The sequence below is a fragment of the Coturnix japonica genome, chromosome 21 (assembly GCF_054131305.1).
Source record: "Coturnix japonica strain WE chromosome 21, WE-NBRP24, whole genome shotgun sequence".
Lineage (NCBI taxonomy): Eukaryota > Metazoa > Chordata > Aves > Galliformes > Phasianidae > Coturnix > Coturnix japonica.
The window spans coordinates 2589227-2614015 of NC_140683.1; the positions used below are offsets into that span (position 1 = coordinate 2589227).

Sequence of the window (24789 nt, forward strand, 5' to 3'; positions counted from 1 at the left end):
GCCACACAGTGACTGCACAAGAAATGCATATTACTAAGGCATATAGAATTACTAGCAATATGGATTTAAATCTCCTTGCTCATTGCTTGACTAATCTAAATGCATTCATATCGCCTCCCTCCGTTTCTTCAAATCCCAAAGATCTTTAAAATTGTCTAAGAACTAAGAACAAATAAACAATTTGGATACAGCTTTTAAAAGACAACTGACACAATTACAGTGAATGAAGTTTGGTTTGCTAAGCTGTTGATAAAAAGGTATATAAAAATGAACTTCTTTATGTTATTGTCACTTTTAGTTCCAATAATTTCTTTGCAAGATTCCCAGAAAGTTTTCAGTACATGATAAAGATGTAATTAACACAAAAGATCCTTCCAAAAAGCAGAGGTAACAGCTAAAGACCAGAAATGCTCTACACTGAGTTCTGTAATGGTAAATTCTTAGAAAGGTGGATGTGAGTACAGTGAGGGGTGGAGGGTGGTTTCAGCAGTGCTGACAGTGATGGTGGATCTTCTCTGCAGGTGCAGATTTTTATGAGTGCAGCATTCATGCTCTTGTTCATTGCAAGTGAAAATGCAAAGCTAATGGTGGAGACAATGTTGAAAGGAACTGATTCATAGCTGAGAATTTGCTCTATCAAGTAATGCTATTGTGTTCTTTGTATTTCTTGTAGTTTCTGTGAAAATAAACAGGAGGCACCACTTTTGGAGCAACCTATATACATTCCTTCTGTCTACCTCATACTGTTTTGCAAGAAGCCTATGAGCAGGAAGCAACCCCCCACACACCGACATTTTGGGGACGGATCCTTTGTAGTTGCACATTCTAACATCTCCTTTCACCTAAAAGCCCAACACCAACTCACACCATCTTCTTGGGGATTTCTTCCTAACACTGTGGAATCACCACAGGAAAAAACAACTTTCCTTGAGATTATCGCGGATTATTTAACCAACAGCAACAACACAGCAAGCGGCAGCTTGCCTGGCTCGAATTTTCTCCCGTTTTTAACGCCGTGGAACAAGCGGTCACGACTCGTAGTTAAGAAACTTCAGCTACAAAAACAGAGCTGAGAAAAACGCTCACAAATGCAGTACGTTACATAACACCGGGAGTAAAGCTGAACCCCGTTCTGGATGCCGGCACAGCCCCGCCGTCTTGCAGCTGCCCACAGCGCCTGGCGCGGCCCACGGGCAGCCCCGCTCTGCGCATGGGGCGGGCGCTGAGGTCACAGCGCCGCCGGGCCCGGCCCGCCGCTCATCCGCCGCTGGCGGGAGGGGAGGCCCCGCGCGCCTTTCGCCTGTGGAACCCCAGCGTCAGGGGGAGGAGGAAAGGCTCATCCGCCCAACCAGAGCTTGTCTGCCCGCTGCGTGCTCCCCCCACAGATGTAAGGCTCTCACAAAGGAACTGAAGTTCAAATAAGGCTGCTTCGCCTCGCTGAAAATGATGGACTCACGATTTTAAAACCAGAATGCCGAGCTCTCTCCTATCGAAAGGAAGCCTGTGTCTCAGACAGTAACACTGTACAGACACATGGCCAAGCTGTGAGAAGTCTTAAAACAACAACGACGACGAAAGGGATCTATTTTTGTAGAACATCGAGATATTTGCTTATTGAACTCCAGTGCAGCATACAAAGCTATTCAGCGACGGAGGACTTGTGTGTATGATACCAACAGCCAAGTGAGATGTCACAGCTCGTACGGACAAGCGGTTCTGATAAGCTTTGATGAAAGCACACTGAGGACAGAAGAAAGAAGACGGAGGAGGCAGGGTAAGAACGCACACCACCAATGGATTAAATATAAAATATGCAGATTTTTTCTATGTTGAGTGTCCAAAGACTGATTTGTTTGCATATGTGCAAATGCAGGCTTTTCAAAGACATTACACTACTGCTTTCTAGTACTAGCAACAGACCTCTTCCCTTTTTACAAAATTAAAAAGAATGAGGACATACAGATTTAGTTGTGGAAATAATTGAGAGTTTTTATGAAACCAAGCACTGAAAAGCCACATTGCCATTATTTTCTTGAATATGACATTTATCTTACCTTTTTAAATTCTGCATGTAACTTTGGGCTTAATGCTTCCAATTGGCTTGTACATCTCTCAGCAAACTTTTTAGGACATACTGATTTCTATGATAACTTTTGTAATGGACTGCTTGTATTAAAAATGATGGAATCTACATTCTTTCAAACTCTTGTGCCTGATCAAAGAGACGGCAGTTCCTGGAACCCTGAAGAGTCTACAAAGTAAAGTTCAATTTAATAAAAGAGCACAACATCTGTGAGTATTTTTATGTAAAAGTGTGATGTGATCCAACAACTTTTCATGAACAAAAAGGTTCACACTTAAAAAAACAGGAATCTGTTTAAGGGTTATTCTGTACTAAGAGTGTGCACGCTATGAATACTTTTTGCTAGTGATTGGATTAAGTGAAAATAAGGTGAGGCCGCTGCTGAGGGAAGTAATAACAAAAGCAGTGCTCTCAGTAACTCCCATCCAAGTCTAGAACAGAACTCGAGTAAAGCACAAAGAACAATCCAATAAAGGGCGAAAATTCCTTTTGAGTAACCCCAATCTATGCTTCTTGTAACTAAAAAAAAAAAAAAAAAGCCTTATTCTTAAGCCAAAAAGTTTATAAGTTAGACAGCAGCAAAGGATACATAATCTTAAGAAGTTTACTGCAGCAGTTGGTACTATTTCAAAACAAAAGTTCTGCAGGAAGGAAGGCACTGTCATTCTGAAGTGTTTTGTTACTAACTTTGTTAACTCAGTAACAAAACCATTATTTTAAGAATAATGAGCCAGTTTTTTGAACAAAAATTTTTAACACAAATGTAAATGGACAAAATTTAAGAAAAATTTTTAAAAATCTATAGAAAGTACAGAATGCATTACATTGAAAGCTTCTAAAGCAACTAATAGCTTTCTGCCAGAAGCATGGCATGGCTTAGAATGAAAGTAATTAGTGACAAAACACCAAAAATCACTCCACCCAATAAACTTGAAGTTTAACTTCCTCTTACGTTACCTTTCTGTAACTGAAACTGCAGGCCACTATGCGTCAGCCCTTTCCTATCCCCTATTATACTTCCATCAAAACCTTACAACTTTTCCTAATACACGTGGCATGCATAGTGCTGTGCAGTGTTCTCACTGTGAATTTCTTTCTACGAAACTGAAAAATTGAGTGTTCTGTTTTTTGCACAGCAGTAATTTTCACTGAAAAACAAACAAACAACAACAAAAACAACCCCACCAAGCTGCAAGAGTTAATTCTAAACTAAAAGCTGTGTTGATGGAAGTCCCTCAAATATTGCAAAAATGAAGAAATCACATCACATCACAGATGAAAATGACATGGAAAGTTGATAGATTAATATAATTCAATCCTCCAATGCTTCCAATATCTAACACAAAAGCATTAAAGAAATAGTGGAGATCTGTTGTTCATTCTAGAGAAGAAGCGTGAAAAACTAAAATCTCAAACTATGTTTCAACACACAATCAAGTCCGACAGCTTATCTTTTCAAGCTAAAATTCTGTAAGATCTAATACAACACCTTTTGTTACTCTGCATCAAATTCTTGAGGAAACCACAGACAGTGGCACACAGCATATAGTGTGTGTAGGGAAAGTCCGCCCCCCAGATGACTGCTAGCACATTAAATATGAGCAATACACAAAAAAATACTGATTAGCCCACAGAACTGAATTTTGTCACAGAGCGTACTAATGCAGCAAATCAAACTCACCTGTACATAGCGTAACTGCTTTTTTATTTCCTCCAAGCTAAAACAATCATACAGGGAAATCTCAGGAAACACTAGCAGTGTGCAAACAGCAAGCATGTCATGTTTAACAGAGATACATTTTTCCATCTATCTGGGTATTTCTAAAAAGCTCTGAAGAATCAGTACATTCAGCTCTGATATGTGAGACCTGCACATACACTCAGTCTGCACTGTAAGTCCTGTGAATTGTTCATCCTGCTCTGACTCACAAGGACAGGAATAAATTCACTATGTTGAATCTCATCTGTCCAATCTTTAATTCTTTAAGGAAACAAAAGCCATGTTTAAGCCCCACCCCTCTGAAAAGAAAAGGTGACAATAAATAATAAAAGTTGAAACTCTGAAACTAACTTTGAAAGTATAATGTATGTACTCTGGGTGCCTCCTTAAGGAAATTGAATAACAACGAGGGAAGGTGGTAGCAACTAGTTTTTAAGGGCAGTTGTTTTTAAAAATCCTAAGTTAAATGGGGAATTTTATTTTGCTTTGACAGTCACAAACAATTCTGCTTAAGTGTAAGAATTCAGGTAGGATGCCTTCACCTTCTTTATAATGACTATTGTAACTGAAGCCTGATAGACAAAAACTGCATCCTTGGGTCCTGAACTGCAAAATACAAACCTTTAAAAACATTAAAAACAAAAAACAAACAAAAACCTGCTATCTTCATCACATGACAAGATCTTAAGTATTAGCTCCTCAAACCAAATTGGTTTTAATTGTTTTAATTAGATTATCTTTGCAGTAAAGTTAACTAATAACCATACTACAATGGTTAATGATGTTCTTAGAAATCCCCTTTCATAAGACCTTGGTTTCAGTGTGGTGAAGTGTCTTTTCTGTGAAGCAGTCTCCAAGAGTAGGTACAGTGTCATTTCTCATTTGGACAGAAGCTACATTTACATCCCTTAGCATCTAATGTTTGTGTAACTACAGTCCTCTAACCTAATAACAGTTTACTATATATAGAAAAACAAGAGCAGCAGCAAGAAGCACTTGAAATGTTTTTAGCCTACTGATTCCTTTAAGTACTCTATCTGTAGAAGGAATCCAGACTGATTAAATTTCTATTTTGATAGGAATTTCAGTCAGTTCTTTTCCATACTTTTCTTAGGGAATGTCTTCCACACAGGATTTACAGAGCTTGTTATTTTGCCATAGTATTTCTTCAAAATGCTGTATTACAGGTTATGGCTTTCTTAGATGTCAAAACATTTCCTCCTTGAACTGACTCACAATCCAAAATAAAGGAGAACTGATTGCACTGCTTAGTCAGCATTCACTGGTTTTCCTGCCATGTCTACTCTTTATTGTGGATCACAGTCTGTAGGTATGAAAAGAACACTACAGACTCTCTGAGATAAGAGGTCAATCTCTCAATAGCTGAAATAACATTGCACTGAGATCTATATGCAAAAGTACTGATAATACATGCTGAGGCTTTCAAAAAACCTTTTCTTGCTGGAACAATACTGCAAATGTCCATTTTATTTATAAATTGCATCCAACAGAGAAGAGCCATAGCACTGATGGGTTACTGGTGGTATTTTACAAAATGGTTATACCTTATTACGTTATTTGAAATCGTACTTCTCATCTGGTAGATATATACACTCATTCTCATTTTCACACAAAACTCACACAGACAGGTAAAATATTTCAGAAAACCTTAAAGAAATTACTGAATAAAAACGTGTGTGTGTGTCTACTTTGGAAAAATGATGGAATCAGAACAAATAACAAAAAAATGGTACACATGCTGGAATGTGTACAATTAAGTGCACATTGTGTATCAGCTTAAGAACTCCCACTGCTGGCATTACTACCTTTCACACTTTCATTTAAGGTAAGCCAAAAAACAACAACAAAAGCAACTCTGAACATTTGCTGAACAGTAATAGTTGACAAACAGAAATATTTTTAACTTCACCATTTCAGGACTGTGGCAGTAATGAAGTCCAGGATGAGAAGCAGCTGTTAATTTCAGCTGGTAAAATACTTCACTCACTGAAATATCACCTGTAAGTTTCAATATCATCATAACAATCAGAAAGTAGCATATATTTTGACTAACCAAAATTTCTTCAGGTATGATAGCGTACAGAACATGCAACCATTTCCAAGCAAAGCCAATGAATTTACTTGCTTTTTCCATTTAAAAGACTGGGGAAAAAATCAAAAGCTGCATCATTCAATAACCATTTCAGAAAGTTTGTTTCCTTTTTTTCAGCAGGTCACAGAACATGATCAGTTGAGCAAACAATGAATGAGCAAACAAACCAAGTCATTGTTACCTCCTTTCAATTATATACATAAGTAGGCCAACATTTGGTCCACAACTTGAAATATCACCAAAATACTTTGCTCCTAGTTAACATAATGCACAGCAGAGCTGCCAGAAGTTTTTGTACAGATGCAGTTACACAATTAAAGAAAGTTTTCATTTGAGTAATAAATACTACCAAGGATGGTAAGCATCCACAAAACTGACTTTAGCTGCACCTGCACTATTATGAGTCGGGCAGTGTACCAACTCAGCTCTGCTAAAACAGTGTTTTCAGAAGGACACAATTATTGAACTGCCAGAATCTAGATATGAAACTACTTCAAATTCTCTTACCTTTTCTAATTAGAAGTTCTATTTCATTATTAATTAGAATTACACATCTCCTTTTTTTTTAAGAATCTTTCACTTCTCCTGCTTTTGTTTGTATGCTTGTTTCCTGGAGATGTTCTAATAAGAGCGATATTTCCAGCAAAGAAAATCCTCACCAAACCTCCAAGCATGCCTTTATATAAATGTGCTCTTGTGCAATGGCAAAGTTGGAAATCTGCAATTACCTAAGAGGGATTTTGCACTGGTGATCAACACGACACTAGTCATACAGTTCTCTCCTAATCCAGTGCAGAAGAGCTGATAGGAAGGGGAGAGATAAAGAGCGGGGCTTAGCCAGAAAAACAGGATGAATTATCAGCAAGAAGCAGCACTAGAAAAGGACAAAAGAATACTGGCAATCGCTTTGCATAATACAACAGGAGAAAACAGAAAGCTACCATGCTGGACATCTAATAGGTAAGATCATTCTCTCTCATGAGAAGGAAAACCTGGTGTCCTATGAATTTCGTAGTCTCAAAAAAGAAGAGGAAGCAACTCAAAAACATTAAAACATTCCTCAGAAGTGCTTATCTCACTACCCTCCCACTAACACCAGCAAGCTTATTTTTCCTCCCTAAAATTCATTCAGAACTTTGCAAACAAGCATGTTAATTATGCAGTACATATGAATCTAACTAGGAAGAAATGTTATTTATCTGATAGAGCCTATCATAATATGGAACAAATAGCCTTCATTCAGAACTTTCTTTTCCCCCCTCAAATCAACAATTAGAAACAATGAAAGACACAGCACTGTTTCATAAACAGTCTGCTGGCAGGAAGACATGAAAACAGAACATTTCTTGTTTCTGGTTGTGAAGGACCATTCTTTTACAAATTGTACTTCCAGTATTTTCTTTTATAGAAAGAGCACCTTAGAAAAGGTGACATGCAGACAAGACCACGAGAGAGAAGCATTTCAGCCATTCACTGACGGTTATCTTCCTCATTTTGATTGAGGCAAATAGAATTTATTTCATTTTTTTCTTAAGCTATTCTTAAAAAAGAAAGATAAATGGAGAAAACCCAAGCTGTTGTAAGTTCTTCTGTATCTTTTCAGCTTGGAAAAGTATATGTGTCTTAAATCATATGCTTGAATAAGGGCATGAGATACTGTAAACAGACACAAGTAAGCTCTGAGGAAAGACAAAATCATTTCAGCAGGTCAGAATAGCTGCTTTTGTGGGAAAGAAAGTTATTTCAATTCAAACACTCATTTAATGCCCATTTTACACGTACTGTGCCAGAGACATTTGCAGTAACAGCCCATCTGTATAGAAATACAAGAAATACTTCAGGCTGTGCTACAGGCTTAGAGCAGAGAGGCTGGAAGACTGTGGAAGAAATGGACATGGGGGTGCTGGTCAGCACTCAGCTAAACATGAGACAGCAACATGCCCAGATGGCCAAGAAGGCCAGTGGCATCTTAGCTTGTATGTTGTTATATATGTTGCCATAGTGTTGCTATATATGTTGCTATAGTGTTGCCACCAGGAGCAGGGAGGTAGGTGATCATCCCCCTGTACTCAGCTGTGGTGAGGCTGCACTTCAAGTACTGTATTCAGTTTTGGGCCCCCTCACTGTTAGACATCAAGGCTCTGGAGCATATCTGGAGAAGGGAAACAAAGCTGTGAGGGGTCTGCAGTGCAAGTCCTGTGCGGAGTGCCTGAAGGAGCTGGGATTGTTTAGTTTGGAGAAGAGAAGGCTCAGGGGAGACCTTACTGCCCTCTACAACTCCCTGAAAGGAGGTTACAACAAGGTGTGGGGCTGACCCCTTCTCCCAGATAACAGTAATAGGATGAGAGGGAATGGTCTCATGTTGCACGAGTGGAAGTTCAAGCTGGATATTAGGAAAAACTCCAAAAGTGTGGTCAGGCACTGAAATGAGCTTTCCAGGGAAGTCATGGAGTCATTGTCCCTGGAGGTGCTGAAGAAACATATACATGTGGTACTAAGGGACGTGGTTTAGTGGAGAACTATTGGTGGGAGATAGACAGTTGAACTAGATGATCTTAGAGGTATTTTACAACCTTGGGGTTCATGTGATTCTACTTTATATAAATACACACACACACACAAATGTTAAAATTAACCAAGCTATAAGAGATAAATGATATCAAAGAAATAAATGATATCTATTTATGCAGCTTATCAGCCTTTATCAAAGGATGTTCTCTACTTGCGGCAGTAGCGCTCATGCCAAAGTTCACACTTCTGGAAGACTGCTGCCTCTGAACCTGCGGTATCGGATTATATTTTTAAGATTGTGATGGCTTCAAATTTCCACCTTGAGTATTAAGCTGCTCACAGAAAAAAAAGTTGGTGTAATTTCATCATAACAGACCTATTGCAGTATGTCAATAAACACTAGCAGCTGATTTTATTAGATGTGGGTCATCTTTGTCCCCCATGTGCATCTAAATGCTTCTTTCCCCTTCCAAAGGGGAGACTATTAAAATCAGGCTAAGCACAAAGATGGTGATTCCAGAGAGCCAGAATAAATGTAAATTTGTGCAAAACACAATAAACACAAATTTTAGTTATCAATTCCACTGGTCTGGAAAAACAAGAGATTCTGCTGCCCACGGTATTTGGGCAGCAGAGGTTTTAATTAAGGACTAGAGTAATTTTTTCTGTAAGGTTTAATACTGCTGACCAAACTAAAATTGTAGCATTTCATCTAAGCAATTCTATCTACATTTATAAAATACTGCAAATTAGCTATTCAATATTTTTACAACTTATAACAGATCTACCTACCTTTTGTTTACATTTAAGGGCTATATTTGTAGGTCTAAGAAATTAAAATGTATTTTATATTTAAATGAAAACACCAATCTTGGAAACTTTTGTGATAATTGCTTGGAAGAAAGGACTCTTCAAAGACTATTATTTCAAATGAAATGTTTTGTGGTTCTTTGCAGGCTTTAGATAAACTGGCAACTGCTGCACTTGTGACAATAGCACAATATATCTCATTTCTTATGATGTCCCCTCTAGGTGACACGATCTCATACTGGACAAGAAAATTACCTCATCTATTCATAATTATTATGCAATATTATACTGTACTTTAAGTGGGTTTTTTTGTTTGTTTTTAAGTATGAACTGAATTCCCAATTTGTTACTGAATTACCAATTTGTTTATTTTAAAACAGATTTTATGAAGTTCTTTGAAGAAGAAAATTTGACCAGAAATAGAGGATCATGATGACAACAAGATTCATCTGTTTAATGCTTATAGCTGCTGTAGGAACTGCTGCTAGCAAAACACAAGAACCTGAAGACAATAATGAGGAAGGAGAACAAGAGTTCATTTATACAAACAGATACAAGCGTTCCAGTGATGCACAGGACAAATGCACTTACACCTTTATAGTACCTCAGCAGAGAGTGACAGGTGCCATCTGCGTGAACTCTAAGGAACCTGAGGTTCTCCTTGAAAACAGGGTAAATAAACAAGAATTACAGTTACTTAACAATGAACTCCTTAAACAAAAGAGACAAATAGAAACTCTCCAGCAACTGGTAGAGGTAGATGGTGGGATTGTTAATGAGGTCAAGCTCTTAAGAAAAGAGAGCAGAAATATGAACTCTCGTGTCACACAACTCTATATGCAGTTATTACATGAAATTATCCGAAAACGGGATAATGCCTTGGAACTTTCCCAACTTGAGAATAAGATTTTGAATCAAACTGCAGACATGCTGCAGCTTGCAAACAAATACAAGGACTTAGAGTACAAATACCAACATTTGATGTCAATTGCAAATAACCAGTCAATAATAATTAACCAGCTAGAAGAATACTGTCAAAGAATGCCATCCATAAAGCCTCTGCCACAAACTCCACAACCGCCAAGCAAAGCGTACCAGCCTCCTACTTATAACCGTATGATTAACCAGATATCTACTAACGAGATTCAGAGTGATCAGAACTTAAAGGTTCTGCCACCAACCTTACCAACCATGCCTGCAGTTACTAGTATTCCCACTTCAACTGATAAACCATCTGGTAAGTAATGTTATTGATATGCCTTCACTAATTATATGAAAAAGAAGTAGGAAATATTTAGCAAAATTAAATGATTTTGAATTGATTGACATTTTAAGACCTGACAGTCTGCATAAATTGAGCCAAGTCTAACAGCTGTACAAATGGCAAAAGTGCTTTGGGAGAGCTTGAAGCCCAAAATGTAGCAGTATGACTGGACTTTCACTTTCTCAGACCACCATACTCGTGGTTGCTACTAGATAATGAAAGTACTTCTACACTTTTTGCTGCAAAGTTCTAATCTGCTCCTTTTAAGCATAAAAAAAAAAAAAGATCACAGTCATTCAAAACTTCTTTAGTCACTATGTTAGTACTATACTATTGTCAGTTAAGGTTATAGAAAGGTGCAAGGCCATCTCTTGTGAAAAAGTAGAAGTTAAACTGCTTCCAAATTTATTACTGGTACAAATTACTAAACATGATATTAAAAAAAAAAAAATTAAAAAAAAATCTGCAATATATGACAGGATACCTCAGAAACTGAGAATGTATAAAAAAGTAAACATAACTGATAATCACCTGGAGAACCTAAATTACTGTTTCTTTTAGCAGGAGATTTCTTTGGGCAGAGTTCTATCTGCATGACACAACAGGCTTCAAATTTCAGATTGCTAAAGCCTGACTTTGTTAAATTTACACTAACAGTATCAGTTTGATTTGTTTCCAAAGCTTTTATTAAGGAACAGAAAGTAGAAAACAGGAGTAGGTGGATGACATAATGGAACAGTCTAAGAGATTATAGTGAATTCGGAGAGTTAAACAAGTTTTAGACTTTAGTCCAAACTCAAGTAACATTCGGTATTCAGATTCATGTGAATAGCTGCCCTTAGATCTAGATACAGTAATCCATTTGAGTTAATAAAAAGCTAATCAAAATAAATGAAGACACTCCCAGTGAAGCAAATGAGACTTTGGGATGAACAACTTAAGAATCTATTTAACTGATATTCTAATGCAGTTTTTATTTTTCTACCTTATTATGCTTTTTACCTGAAGAACACAAAACGGTAACAGGTGGCTTCAGTTTAAACAGCGACTTTATGGTTATTTCAGTCTTTGTTGTTAAGTCTTCATTTGCAGAGTTTACAACTATCTTATAAACCTCAGCTCCAGCTAAAACATTCCTTAGCCAGGGAATTAATAAAACCAACAAGGGTAGAATGTAAAACTAGTATTTTATTTATTCCTAGCACAGATAAATTAACTGTCCTGAAACTTCAATCCCTAATTCTTTCTTAAAAAAGGAAGAAATTACATTTGCTCTTGCTCTCATGTTTTTAACTCCCTAACTTTTAAGTCACAACTGTTTTGAGATTCTGTGATTTTACAAACAAATACATTTTGTTGCTGTTGGTTATGGAGGCAGTTTGCTTTAGATGAATAGCAAGTACAAAGGAAAATAGTTTAAGTCATAGCTATTCTATTTTTATTATTACTATTGTTTTTAATACAAAGAAATCTCAATAGCTTAGTTAAAGCCTGGGGAAAAAGATAAAATTTACTAAGACTACTTAGCCAAAGAACGTTACAGTAATAACCAACTGACTTCCACAAAAGACCACCCACACAAACAGCTATGTTCTAACAGTCTGAATGAAGAATTCATTCAGGAGAGAATGTCAACAAACTTGAGCTGAGGCTGTACTGTCACACAGCAGAACAGAACAGATTTCACTGCAAAGTACCTTTTCTGATCTAACTTCATACAACAACTTCATTTTTTGCAAAGAGAAACATTTTGAGTCATTTTCGCTTTGCAGTGTGGTAGAACCCCATACTTGCCTGTGAAAATGCTGTTTATCTAGCTGTCATGTTGATCTCCAGAAGTCACATCCCAAGATGATTTAATATCTGCTATTTTTCTCTTTATTGATACAATTACTAGAAAAATACATTTCATACTTTTCTGTACAAATCCACTCTGATATCAATCTCTCTACTTATTTTCTAGTTTGTAACAGTTTGATTAATTTAAGGAAATGTCAAGAACTGAAGCTAAGTTACCTGCCCTTTTATTTCCAGGGAATCTTCCTCTCTTCCCCTCCCCTCCACCTTTTTGGTGGGCAAGGAACACTTAATACTTTCTCCTCATGATTCAGAATGTTTTCTATTCTCCAAACATATCTCAAAGCCCCTCCCACTATTAATGCCCAGAAGGAAGCTTAATCCAGTTCACTATAGGCATCTGGAACAAACTAGGAAAGAGAAGAAAAGCAGCACCAAGCCACGAACACCACCATACGAGCAAAAAAAAACACAACTGTCCACCATATACATTTCTCTCCAGTCCTTTCTGTATTTTTCAAGTTCTCAGCCTCTGCTAAAGCTCCTTAGTTCAATGAAATGTGGAGCCCCACATGACCTTTTCCACAAAAACTAAAGCAAGATGGAAGAAAGGGATTAGGTACCTCTTAATTTTAATCTGTTGACAGTCTTCTTCACAGCAAAGAAGCAGATCAATCTTTTCCCTTGATCTTAAACTTACTACTGTATATCAACAGTCATCCTAGCATCTACTCTGAGCTCTCTTCATGTTTTCAATGCTCCTAGTAAGTCAATAATCTAGCCACGTTAGTTTCTGTTTTCCTTAGCCTTGAACAACAGAAAAAATCCACTGCAGTGTCCTCAACAGATAGTTCTTAAGGAACTTCTAAACTCTTTGAATTTTTTAAATAATTGTCTCTTCACACTCTTCTGAATTTGCTGAAGTTTGATGTATTTGAATGCTTTCCATTTCAAATTTTCAATCAGTTCTTCCCTGCTCGCTAGGTTCAAACTTAGGAAAGCCTGCTCTTTATTTGGTCTATTTCCCATTTCATGCATCTATTAAAAAGCTGTCCCCAAGAAATTCCAAAGCTTTGTTTTATTTTTACTTATTTTTTAACCTGGTAACACTTTTCTCCAATCAGATAAACAGGTAGTTGGAAATAAGTAACTTAAAATAATTAGCAAGAAAATTATATTATCGTTCAATTTAAAAATAAAAATCTATACACAACGTGACATTAATTTTGCAGGCTGAAACTGACTGTTGAGTGGAACACAGTATCTGAGGATTCAGCTATGTACTGTCATGTCTCTGTTAATCACTCCCATAATAAATTCACTAACATTCATTATTTTGTCTACCTGAACTGCTTTTAGTACTATGACTGTGTCACAGAAAAAAAAAGTATGGCAGAAGGATTAATCTGAAGGAAAAGTAAGTGCAGGTATTTGATAAAAACACATCAGGTAGAAAGCACATAGAAAATGACAAATGCAATGAAGTTAGAAGCTGTAACTGTAATTTTATAAGTGAAATTTCAGTATGCATAAGTGTAAACAGCATAGATAGAAGAATGAAGAAACGGACAGTGGCATATGTTACATTTCTCTAAATTCAGTTGGGATTAAATAATAACTTGGGGGGAAAAAAAAGAAAAAAAAAAAAGAAGGCTGAAGTTAATCTTCTATCAAGACATAAGAAATACAGTTCCATATACCAGAGATGTCTCATTTTAGTAAGTGATTTCACTTCGTATTTTAAGTATTCCAGTCCATTTTAAATAATAAGCATTTAAACATGCATCCATGTCAAATGTTCTTAAAAAATATAATATCCTGGAAAGGAACCCCTTGAAAGAGACGGGCAATAAGTTTCAAAAAATAAGCAACATTTAAGTTAATTATCTACATAACCTGCATAGAAAGTCAGATTTGTATTTCTGAGTTAATTCTCTGTTTTTTAAATATCTCATATTCTCTTTCATTTCTATTAATGATTTTAGATTAACTAAAAGCTACATAAACCCAAGCTTCCAGTTACCTATTAAGCATGACATGTGACTACTGAGTTCTAACAAAGGCAAATATTTGTAAAAGCTTGAAATATAACAGCTCATTTTATTGAAACATTTTGCAGACTGAACATAGTGCAAAGCAGAATTATATGAATCTGTAATTTAGAAGAACACTTCCAGCTCATGTATATCGGCCAAGAATAGAGAGATTTAAAGGACAAAATACAATTAAGTCATACAACTCTGCTTTTTATTTTTATTTTTAACATTAATATTAGAAAAGCATATGAAAAAAATACTGTTTAGCACCGTTTAATTATTCCAGTTAAATTCAAGGAGTAGAATATGACTAGAGAAACTTTTCTGTCCACTTTAATACAAAATAATTCTTTTAAGAACAGAAGTTTTGTCTTCAGAATCTACTTTTCACTGTTAGGTAGGAGTTATCTGGGAGTTAACACTTACAGTATAATCTATCCTTTTTCTCATTAATAATTAAATTGTACGGGTCTCAAATAATTAAATAATGCAAAATAACAAGCAGTTTAACTGCCAAATGTGCATTCATCCAAATGAATACAATCCAAACAATTAATGACTACAGAAGAGAGAAATTAAAGCAGATGCAAAACAAAACGGCTGGAAAAAGTAATTATGCTGAGTTAGCGAAGTGACCTACAAATGTATTTTAAACATACTTTAAATGTATTTCACGTTCTTCAACTTAGGACAGATTTCATTTCCATGGGCATAAAAGGATGCAAGTCCAAAGCTATACTGAAGATGTCAGAGTATCAGTTATCAAAAACCACTGTGGTCTCTATGTAATTTAAATGCACAGTCTCATTATGCATATCCATCCTACAGATCCACCCAAAAATATTTCTAAGGTTAAACGCATGTTCTCTGTTGAAAGACACATTGATTACAAAGGTACTACATCTCAAAGGTCTGCTTTACTCCCTTGAAGTGACTTTATCAAAACTACTTAACTGAAAAATGGAGGATTCTCTCAGTATTTCTAGTGAAGATCATTCTTGTTTTTCAGGAAGAACAAGTGTATGGCGTGTATTACAGTGCGAGGAAGTTTACACAGATGCTTTTTTTTCTCTCCTATATAATGGGAATATCTGTTACTGCCAGCTCAGTACCTCCCGCAAGAAAAAAAACTGATGAAGTAGTACATAGATAAGTACACAGATCCAGCAATCAAAATACAACTGAAATTTACTCAACTCCATGAATAAGCGTTACATAAAAACGTTACTATTTTAAATAAGGGGAAATGTAAAAAATACTTTGTTTTGATTCTGAGTAGAAAAAATTGAGTTTCTAAACACAAACACCCATAAATTGTTCACTTCACGTTCTTATTTGTGGTCCTGTTTCCCACTCATGCCATAAAGGGCAAGCTGGGTTAATCACTTCTGCAAAATACCGAATAAGTCCACAATACTAAGAAATTACATAGAAGAATCAGTAAATAGCCAGTAAGTAACCTAAGGCCAGCACTGGAAATTGATCAAAATAACTGTAATTGTATTTTACTAAGTATTCTACTACGCAAAACATGAATTCCAAGTAAAATTTCAATATCCTATAGAGAAAAACTGCTCCTTAGACTTGCTTGGTACACCTAAAAGTTTACAAAACACATGTGGATGAAATGACCTGGATTGGATGGGACCTTAAAGATGATCCATTTCCAACTCCCCCACCTTGGGTTGCCCAACACCATATCAGGCTGCCCAGAGCCCCATCCAGCCTGGCCTTGGACACTTCAAGGAATGGAACATCCACAGATTCTCCAGGCAGCCTGTGCCTGGGCCTAACCAATTTTGGAAAAAAGATGCTCTACTCTGTTAGGTTAAATATAAAGACACAGAGGTGAAGAACACATAATACATTTGATTTCTAACACTTTGATAGCAGGAAGTCTGACTAAATTGATAAAGTAAACAAGAGCAATAGAAGTTACCAGCACTCGTTACACCCATCTCCTTGTACCTCTGTGTCCTAGAATACTGCATCTACATATGCATTTCCAGAAACCTGAACAGTTAGCCACAACAGAAATAGAGAACGAGCCTGTGAGTATGACAGAGGAAACAAGAACACAGTACTGCCACCAATCAGACATTTGGATTATGTCCTGGTAAAATGACTTCTGATCTTGTTAAAAAGACAAAATAACAACAGGAAAAACCACTGACAGTTCCATGAAACTCATCACTACCTTATTGACTAAATACAAGGGCAGCCCCACCACTTTTAGTGTTGGACAGTGAATTATGGAGGGGAAAAAAAAAAAAAAAAAAAAAGATTAATGATTAACTGAAATAATAAATAATCCTTCCTTTTTAAAGGAAGATACTTTTAACAGCAATATATGCTTAACAGTGACTGCTCAGAAGAAAAATCTGACAATCCCTCCTCCTTATCATTCTGTTTTCTAAAATATTAATATTTATCTACAGAGTAATTCCTATTTGGTTTCTTGAAAAATATGACCAATGTTATTAGAATTCATCTGCCTTAAAAATCTACCTGTATCAGTAATTCATTGTGAAATGTTCCACTAATAACATTATGATGAAGTAACTCTGAAAAGACTTAGCAGACACCATAGCTCCGATACAACAAAAAGAAAAAAAAATACCCCAAAAAACCCCCCACCCAAACAACAAAAGTGCTATTCAGCACAAGGAAATATACTCTAAAAAGCAGAGAAAAACACTAACAATCAAATACTGCTCTGTATTTAAGTTATGCTTAATCACATTTTGACTGCAGACTCTTACTGTTTTGACATAGGACCCTGGAGAGATTGTCTACAAGCATTAGAAGATGGCCATGACACAAGCTCCATCTATCTTGTAAAACCAGAAAACACAAACCGACTTATGCAGGTCTGGTGTGATCAGCGGCACGACCCCGGTGGCTGGACAGTCATTCAAAGACGGCAGGATGGTTCTGTCAATTTTTTCAGAAACTGGGAGACATACAAGGTTAGGACAAGTGAGCAGTTTAATGTCTTCTACCCTCAAAAAATTACTGGTAAAGTAATTTAAAAGATGAGTTTAGAGTCTGGCCAACAGCTTACTTAAAAAGGAGCTTGCCGTCTACTTAAGAATACATTCAGATTTACCAATAAGGCAGGCACAATACTAACATGCTTCTCTTGCTTCCTTTATAGCAAGGATTTGGTAATATAGATGGAGAATATTGGCTCGGCTTAGAAAACATTTATTGGTTAACAAATCAAGGCAACTACAAACTGCTCATAACAATGGAAGACTGGTCAGGTCGAAAAGTTTTTGCTGAGTATGCCAGCTTCAGACTGGAGCCAGAAAGTGAGTATTACAAGCTGAGATTGGGACGCTACAACGGCAATGCAGGAGACTCTTTCACTTGGCACAATGGTAAACAGTTCACCACGCTGGACCGGGACCACGATGTATACACAGGTAACGAGGTCCCTTTTGGTTGCTTGCATAATAAACTGTAGCTGTACACAGATGATAAAACTTAACTTTTCAATGTAAGAGTTGTCAGTTATTAGCTAATGAAGCAGATACTAACTGATGTGTCAGCCAACTCTCATATGCACTTAATTAAAAATTCTCACAGAAATATTCTTTACATTAAACAAGGGTCTACAAAACATATTATGAGGGTTATTTGGGACAACAATGCAACAGATTTTCCAGTAAAGGAGAGCAGCCTAGTGAGTCTGTCTGTAGAACATGGTTCTTGAAGAAAGGCTTAGTTCACCTCACACTCACTGCACAGTTTACACATTAATAAGTACACAGTTAAAAAAATGCGCTTTGTGTTGAGCTTTTTTGCTTGCTATAAGATCTTTGTTGCTGAGACTGAAATTGAGCTCTCTTTTACAGGTAACTGTGCACATTACCAAAAGGGAGGATGGTGGTACAATGCGTGCGCTCATTCAAATCTCAATGGAGTTTGGTATCGTGGTGGTCACTACCGCAGTCGGTATCAGGATGGCGTTTACTGGGCTGAATTCAGGGGAGGATCGTACTCACTGAAGAAAGTTGTTATGATGATAAGACCTAACCCCAACACATTCCACTGAAATAATTTTTCTCTTGGCAAGCTTTCTCGTTCTGTTTTAAAAAACATGTAAAGCTATGCTTTTATTACCTGGAATTATTTTTTCAGAAATAAGGAATGTAAAATATTGTACATTTATTGCTAAGATGTGAGGGCTTGTATATTGTGTTACCAAGAATCATTCCAGGAAAATAAAAGCTGAAGAAAAAAGGAAGCGACATAAAATTCAAAACACCTCTTTATACTAAAAGTTGTGATATTAAGTCTTTTAGAATTGACATGTGAGATGGACTGTAGATAGATTTTCTGTTTTTTATTCCCTGTAAATTAAATTTGGATGCTAAAAATACTGCCACAACATTTAAATATTTTGAATATTATATTATGTATAAATATTCTCAATTTACAAACTGTACAGCAAGAGTTTTATTATTATTATTATTATTATTATTATTATGAGCAATTACTTGACACAGGAAATCATATCCTTTGAACTATGTAGCTGGTATATGTACAGCAGTGTGATTATTCTAACTTAATCTTTGTTAATTCACATTAATAAAATTAGTACTATATAACTTGAATTTGTGAGCAGATATTCAAGTCATTACTATTGTGATAAACCCAGTCTTTCCCCTTCACCTTGAGAATTTAACAATCTGCTCCTATAAATCAGAATTCGCATTTGATTCAAGTATTTCAGATGAAAAATTAGGTTTTTTCCTTATTTTTTAATCGAAATGAAGTAGCTGCACAAGTAAACTAATCTAGATTTACTATGGATATAACATGCTGTATAGCTGATGTGTTATACTATGTTATACAACTGCTCCATGATCAGAAATGACTGGATTAAAGGGACTATCCAACTTTGCAGGAAAATGAGGGATACCAATATATAAGCTATTTAATATTTTTAGCCAGTAGATAGAAGTTATATAAAGAAGTTATCTGTAACCATAAACAGTTATTTGCCATATTTCATAATTATACTGATTTCAAATTATTATACAGATTTACTCATCTATATTTAGAGTTCAGTCACGCCTATGACATATGGACTCATACAATTCAAATATTCTCCTGTGATAGGTTTTTAAAGATTGTTACAACACCCCTTATAAAATAGAAACAACTATGACAAATGTAGGTTAAGGAACAAATGTATGAGGGAAAGCAAAAGCCCCCAGAAATTCAACACATCTTTTGGTAAGCTTGCAAGACACAGGGTGCTTTTGTTTGCACATCTTTTCCCTCTTTACCTCATCACTTCTTTACAAAGTTATGATGTGCATTAAACTGATGTACCATATGTTGTATATAACCGAAAGCAGGGTTTTTAATAAGTAAGATTACACCTGTAATATTGTAATCCTTTAATAAAGCAACAAATGTTATTTTGACACGCTCAGATTTGATCTTGTTTTAGTTCAGGTTATTTGCAGAAAAGAGTAATTACTTAATTACACACAATTCTGTCTCAAAATTCACATCAACTCTGCTATGTAGCTATTACTAATGCATGAAATGCCCAAATAAAGTGACCTTTAGCTGAGAAAAAAATGCTGAATTTCCATACATCCTAAAGATCAGAAGCTTCTGGTAGGTCACAAATTACAAGCTTCAAATACCATCCAGGCATTATCTTCCACTGGATATCTACTAGACTATGGAAAACAATCAGCTTCCTGAAAAGAAACATTACACATACTTGCAGGCTCTACAGCTTGGCCACAGTATTTCAACAATTCGGATTAGAGCATTAAAACACTAAAATTCCTACTGATGTCTGCATTAACCAGTATTTTTGTCAGAAGCAAATGCGTGAAATAGACTGACACCGACCTTAGAAGAGCCACTTCAAACTTCTTTAATATGCACGGTTTGTTTGTATATTCAATTCCTCACACATCTATAACAAAATAATCCGTTTCCTGAAAAAAAATTAGCTTTGCAACATCCTTACGTCACATTCACACTCCATGCTTCTCTTGTACTCCTTTGGTAACATGCTACCGTAACACATGCCGTAGGAGCACAACACACCTACATACAATGGGTGCATTAGCCATGGATCTGTTAGTTTGGAAGAATTACTTTTTGCTGGTAACTGACTACGGTGCTTGTAAACTTTTAAAACATGAGTGTTACAGGTGCTTTTCTGTAGAAGTAAATACTGCTACAGATGCATCTCAATAGCAAACACCCAAGACCAGCTTTAAATCCATATCTAGGCTGTTAAAAAGGCCATATTCCCTAACCACATCACATAAAACCTGAGTAATTAGCCTAGAGTTTTGTCTACACAAAGCACAGAAGTCAGTGCATGAAGATGTGATTTAACCTTGGAGATACGAAGTCTGATGAAAAAAACAAACTCTAGCAAGCTAAGGTCTGAAACAGTACTTAGGTATGTTATACCTTTCCTCCCTGGAAAAGAATATGAGGAAGACAAAGTCTTTTAAAGAATTGTCCAGCTGCAGAAACTTCACTGTCCCCCAACACTTTTAGCTGATACAACAGCACTCACAGATGTCACCTTCAATCAAAGATGAATTTATAATAATAATTCAAATTGGACATGGTTTTTTTGTTTGTGTTTTTTTTTTTAAATCTGCAGGTTATGCAAATTACAAGAGCTTTTTATGGTCTTTAATGAAGGTGTTATTTTTAAATACTATTTGCGCACTTTCTTTATCAAATAGATACCAAACACTTCTTGAGAGCAGAGGAGAAAAATTAAAAGTTTGGGTCTAATACCAAAATCATAAATTAAAGGCAAAACAAAAACATCCTGCTCTTTTAGCACCCCACTCCTGCTGTGGGTTGGGTGCCACCCACCAGATCAGGCTGCCAAGTGTTACATGCAGCCTGGACACATCAGGACAGGGCATCCAAAACTCCAGGCAGCTTGTTCTACCCTCCCAGTAAAAGATTTCCACTTACTATGTAATTAATCTTCCCTGTTTTAATTTAAAGCCATTCCCACTTGTCCCACCACTAGCAGTCTATGTAAAAGTCAGTCTCCCTCCTGTTTATAGTCTCCCTTTAAGTATCAAAAGGCTACAATATTCAGCTTTTTATTACGCATACTTCCACAGAGAAAATAATTACAGTAAATTATCTTACTGTTTCAGTTATAAGTAATTACTTTCAAAAAAATATAATTAAGTATTTCAGAGATTGATTTCTTACTTTAAAAACAGACAAAATAAAACACAACAGCATTCTGAAAACATTCCAGTGCAACAAAATGCTTTCTTTAACAGGAATCTGTGCTTTTAGGGTGCTCTTCAGGAATGCTGACACAGTTCAGTACTATTCAGGAACCAGAAGTCAAAAGAGCAGTAGGGGAAGTAATGATACAATCTGTCTATATGAAGAAAAAAAGGGAGTTACTGAAAAAACATGCCAAACTGGCACTGTAGTTTGTTCCCCATTTCAACATATTTACAAGAAGTTGACATAAAGCAACTATACAGCATAGAGGTACCAAATTATGGGGTATCTAAAAGAAAACAGTCCAGCAAAAAAAATAGAAAGCTACAGGAATGACATATTAGATCAGGTTGTACTCAGAAGACATTTCTGAAACAGTGCTCTTGCATATTCTGATGATCTCAAAAGCACACTTAAACAAAGACATAAGTTCCAGACATAGGTAATGCACACAACAGATCCGAATATAGCATTAAAAACTCCACCAGATTTCACAGAATCTCATGAAATGAAGGGAGGCAAACCAACTATATGTAGTAAGTTCAGGTAAATAACACTATACACTGATTTTTGAGATTTAAAAATGAGCTACAAATAAATAAGCCAAATTTTCACTCACCTAGATAGGGAATACTTGGAACCATTTTTAAGCTTCTGATGTACTCTCGTGTTCTTTTGTAATTGTCCTCTTTAGAAAGTAAGTAGTCCAACTTCTCAAAAGTGGTCTTGTCTTTGCGATTCAAAAGCTACATAGAAAAAAATGAAGATTACATGGATTTAAAACAAAGAATCTGGACAAAGACAAGAACGAATACCAACTTATTTGAATCACCCACAGTACAGTCAAGTTAAAATTTAATTGATTATCACCCACAGTAGCATGTTTAAAAAAGTGCTGCTGCTAATTAGAAAATCTTACAATTTTAAATTATGAAAAATACAATTATTGTTTCTGATTGATATCATTTACCCACATATCACTACTGTGGAGTTTTGAATAATCTCAGGGGCACTAAAACTTTTAAAGAAAAAAAGGTACGTTATTTACAGTCATCCAAATGTTCCTAGTTTATTAGAATTGCTAAAAATCTTATGAATTTTAGAGTACAAAGAGCAAGAAGTGCCATTTCAGTGTCACGTTAGAAGTACAACAAAGTTTTCTGGGGAAAAAAAAAGAAATCTAAGAAAAGTAAATTCCCATGATGCTGACACTTTTATATTACTGGACTTACTACAGCACTGCAAAATATACTATTCTAACAGAAGATTAAACCACAAACATAACATATGCAACTGTAGCTATAAAAACACATTCTCAATTTCATTTGTTTTTAGATTCACCAGCAGTATTTTTAAGACACTTTAAAAGCCAACTGTTTCAATGAATGGAGAACTGTCATACTGTACATTCACTCACTGCTGGACTTTCTGACGACAACTGCTCCGTTGGATCACTTTAAGATTTTAGAGCTCATAAGTCCAGCTGTTCCACACAATGTTCTACAATCATAAATCTGGCTGTTCTACAGAACTGTGAGTTCTTTAATTGACATCAGCAATATTGCAGTGGACATTCATGAGTTAACAGTTTCCCTTGTTCAGCACAGGGATGGGCTTGACAAGAGTAATCCATAAAACAACATTGCTGACAAAAGAAAAGAAGCCTTCTGCAGGTTTGGAACAGCACAGACCACACAGTTAACAAACTAATACAGAAACAGAAAACAAAAATCCATATAAGACAGTACTGCCTTCAAACAAACTAAAAACAAACGCACCACAAGCCCACAAGACTAAGAATGTTGAATGTCTTCTCCCAGAGCACAAAATAATTCATAATATTCAGAAAAATGTCAGCATTCAAACAAGAAAGAAAAGACAATGGTCAAGAGATAACTCACAGCCCAGGTTTTGGTGAGTCTGAAGATAGGGGCACTTTGTAGTGCTGACACCACAGACATAAGAGAATGAAGGTTATTCAGCTCTAGAAGCTTCTGTTAAAGAAAAAGGAAGAAAGAAACAAAAGTAGTAAGTTTTAGTATGTAAAAAAGCAAAGCAGGATTAATTTAACCTCAAAGTTGCCTTTATAAAATAGTTTCCATCAACAGCTTCAAACAAACAAAATATTATCCAATGCCATCAACGTATGGAAATCCAAAGACTTCTTAAGAAGTTGCAAATTTTTTGAATATACCCCCTAAAACAATAAGTTTATCTAATTTGTACCATCTTCATGATGGTTCATGAAGAAAACACAGTATGAAAACTAAAAAGTTCTTGTCTGTGTATTACCCAAAAACAGTGGACATGAGGAGGCAGAGAGACAAAGTGACACCAAGATACAGGAACAGAAAACATGAAATAGGAAATAATTACTTGGTTTATTGTTCTTGAAAATGAACATTAATGTATCAGTATAATTCTGGAAATGAAATACTTAAGCAGGCCAAATAGATGAACTAAAGATGTTAATAGTATTAATTATAAGAGGGTCACAAATAAAACTTTAAATCACAGTACAATAAATCTGCACTTACTTTAGCAGTTTTCACAAAATGGCTCAGTATTTCTGCCCTTATTTTTAACGTCTGTGCTGTTAATATTTCTCTCACAACCCAAAAACTGACCTGTAAAGTAAACACATACAATTTATTTAAAACAAAGGACTTTACTGCCTAAGACATTTATAAACTACTATGATGCTCTGTGAAGAAAACATGGTAAGATAAAGAGTTCTCATCTACCCAAAAGCACGACCACTGAACATAAGAAGTAGGTAGATAAGTGAAGTGACTCTAAAGGGATAAGTAGGCTACAGAAAAAGAAGAAAAAGAATTGCTAGTATTCTATCACAACACATTGACAAATATTAGGAACTAAGTCTAGAGACACGAGAGAAATATGGACAGAGTAACTGAGAACTATCATTTAAAAATCTTAATCCACATTTATAAAAATATTCTTAAATTTTAGTTCACAGAAGCAGATCTACTTCTCTTTGTACTTAATGACAACTGGTAAACAGTACTTCATCACATTTACCCAATTATTTACCTGGTTAAACCTCCTAGTGAAGGCAACAATATTTGGAGCAAGGATATGCTTTTCTTTCCTATTCCACCCACAGCTGGCTAGTTCCTAGGAAACAAAAAGCCTTCAGAGTCGGTAACATCTGAAAAATGTTAACAAGTACAGAAA

At 35.9% G+C, this 24789-nt stretch overlaps 2 protein-coding genes across 23 annotated transcripts in view; one reads left to right on the forward strand and one right to left on the reverse strand.

Moving 5' to 3' along the window:
• Nucleotides 1–24789, reverse strand: part of RALGPS1 (Ral GEF with PH domain and SH3 binding motif 1) — an 88074-nt gene that overhangs the window by 45416 nt on the left and 17869 nt on the right. For 12 of the 20 annotated variants that reach the window (XR_014936152.1, XR_014936151.1, XM_085520816.1 and 9 more), the window contains 4 exons: nt 24646–24729; nt 24129–24218; nt 23493–23585; nt 22211–22337 (listed from right to left, as the gene is read on the reverse strand). Coding sequence is in view for 13 of the 20 variants with exons in the window: in XM_085520816.1 (XP_085376942.1) it covers nt 22211–22337; nt 23493–23585; nt 24129–24218; nt 24646–24729 (394 nt within the window). In the remaining 7 variants the exon portion in view is untranslated. Of the gene's footprint in view, nt 1–1086; nt 1270–17192; nt 17288–22210; nt 22338–23492; nt 23586–24128; nt 24219–24645; nt 24730–24789 lie in introns of those variants that run through there. The other 8 variants (XR_014936153.1, XM_085520819.1, XM_085520820.1 and 5 more) reach the window with 4 other exon arrangements.
• On the forward strand, nt 1417–19775 carry ANGPTL2 (angiopoietin like 2). Of its 3 annotated transcripts, XM_015879403.3 has the most exons (6): nt 1417–1774; nt 5742–5824; nt 9618–10474; nt 17110–17303; nt 17492–17762; nt 18195–19775. In XM_015879403.3, exons 3-6 carry the CDS (start codon nt 9667–9669, stop codon nt 18392–18394), a joined length of 1473 nt encoding a protein of 490 aa, XP_015734889.1. In that variant the 5' UTR covers nt 1417–1774; nt 5742–5824; nt 9618–9666; the 3' UTR covers nt 18395–19775. The 3 variants fall into 3 exon arrangements, with proteins under 3 accessions (XP_015734889.1, XP_085376958.1, XP_015734888.1); XM_085520832.1 differs by lacking the exon at nt 5742–5824 and having other exon boundaries at nt 1417–2292; XM_015879402.3 differs by lacking the exon at nt 5742–5824.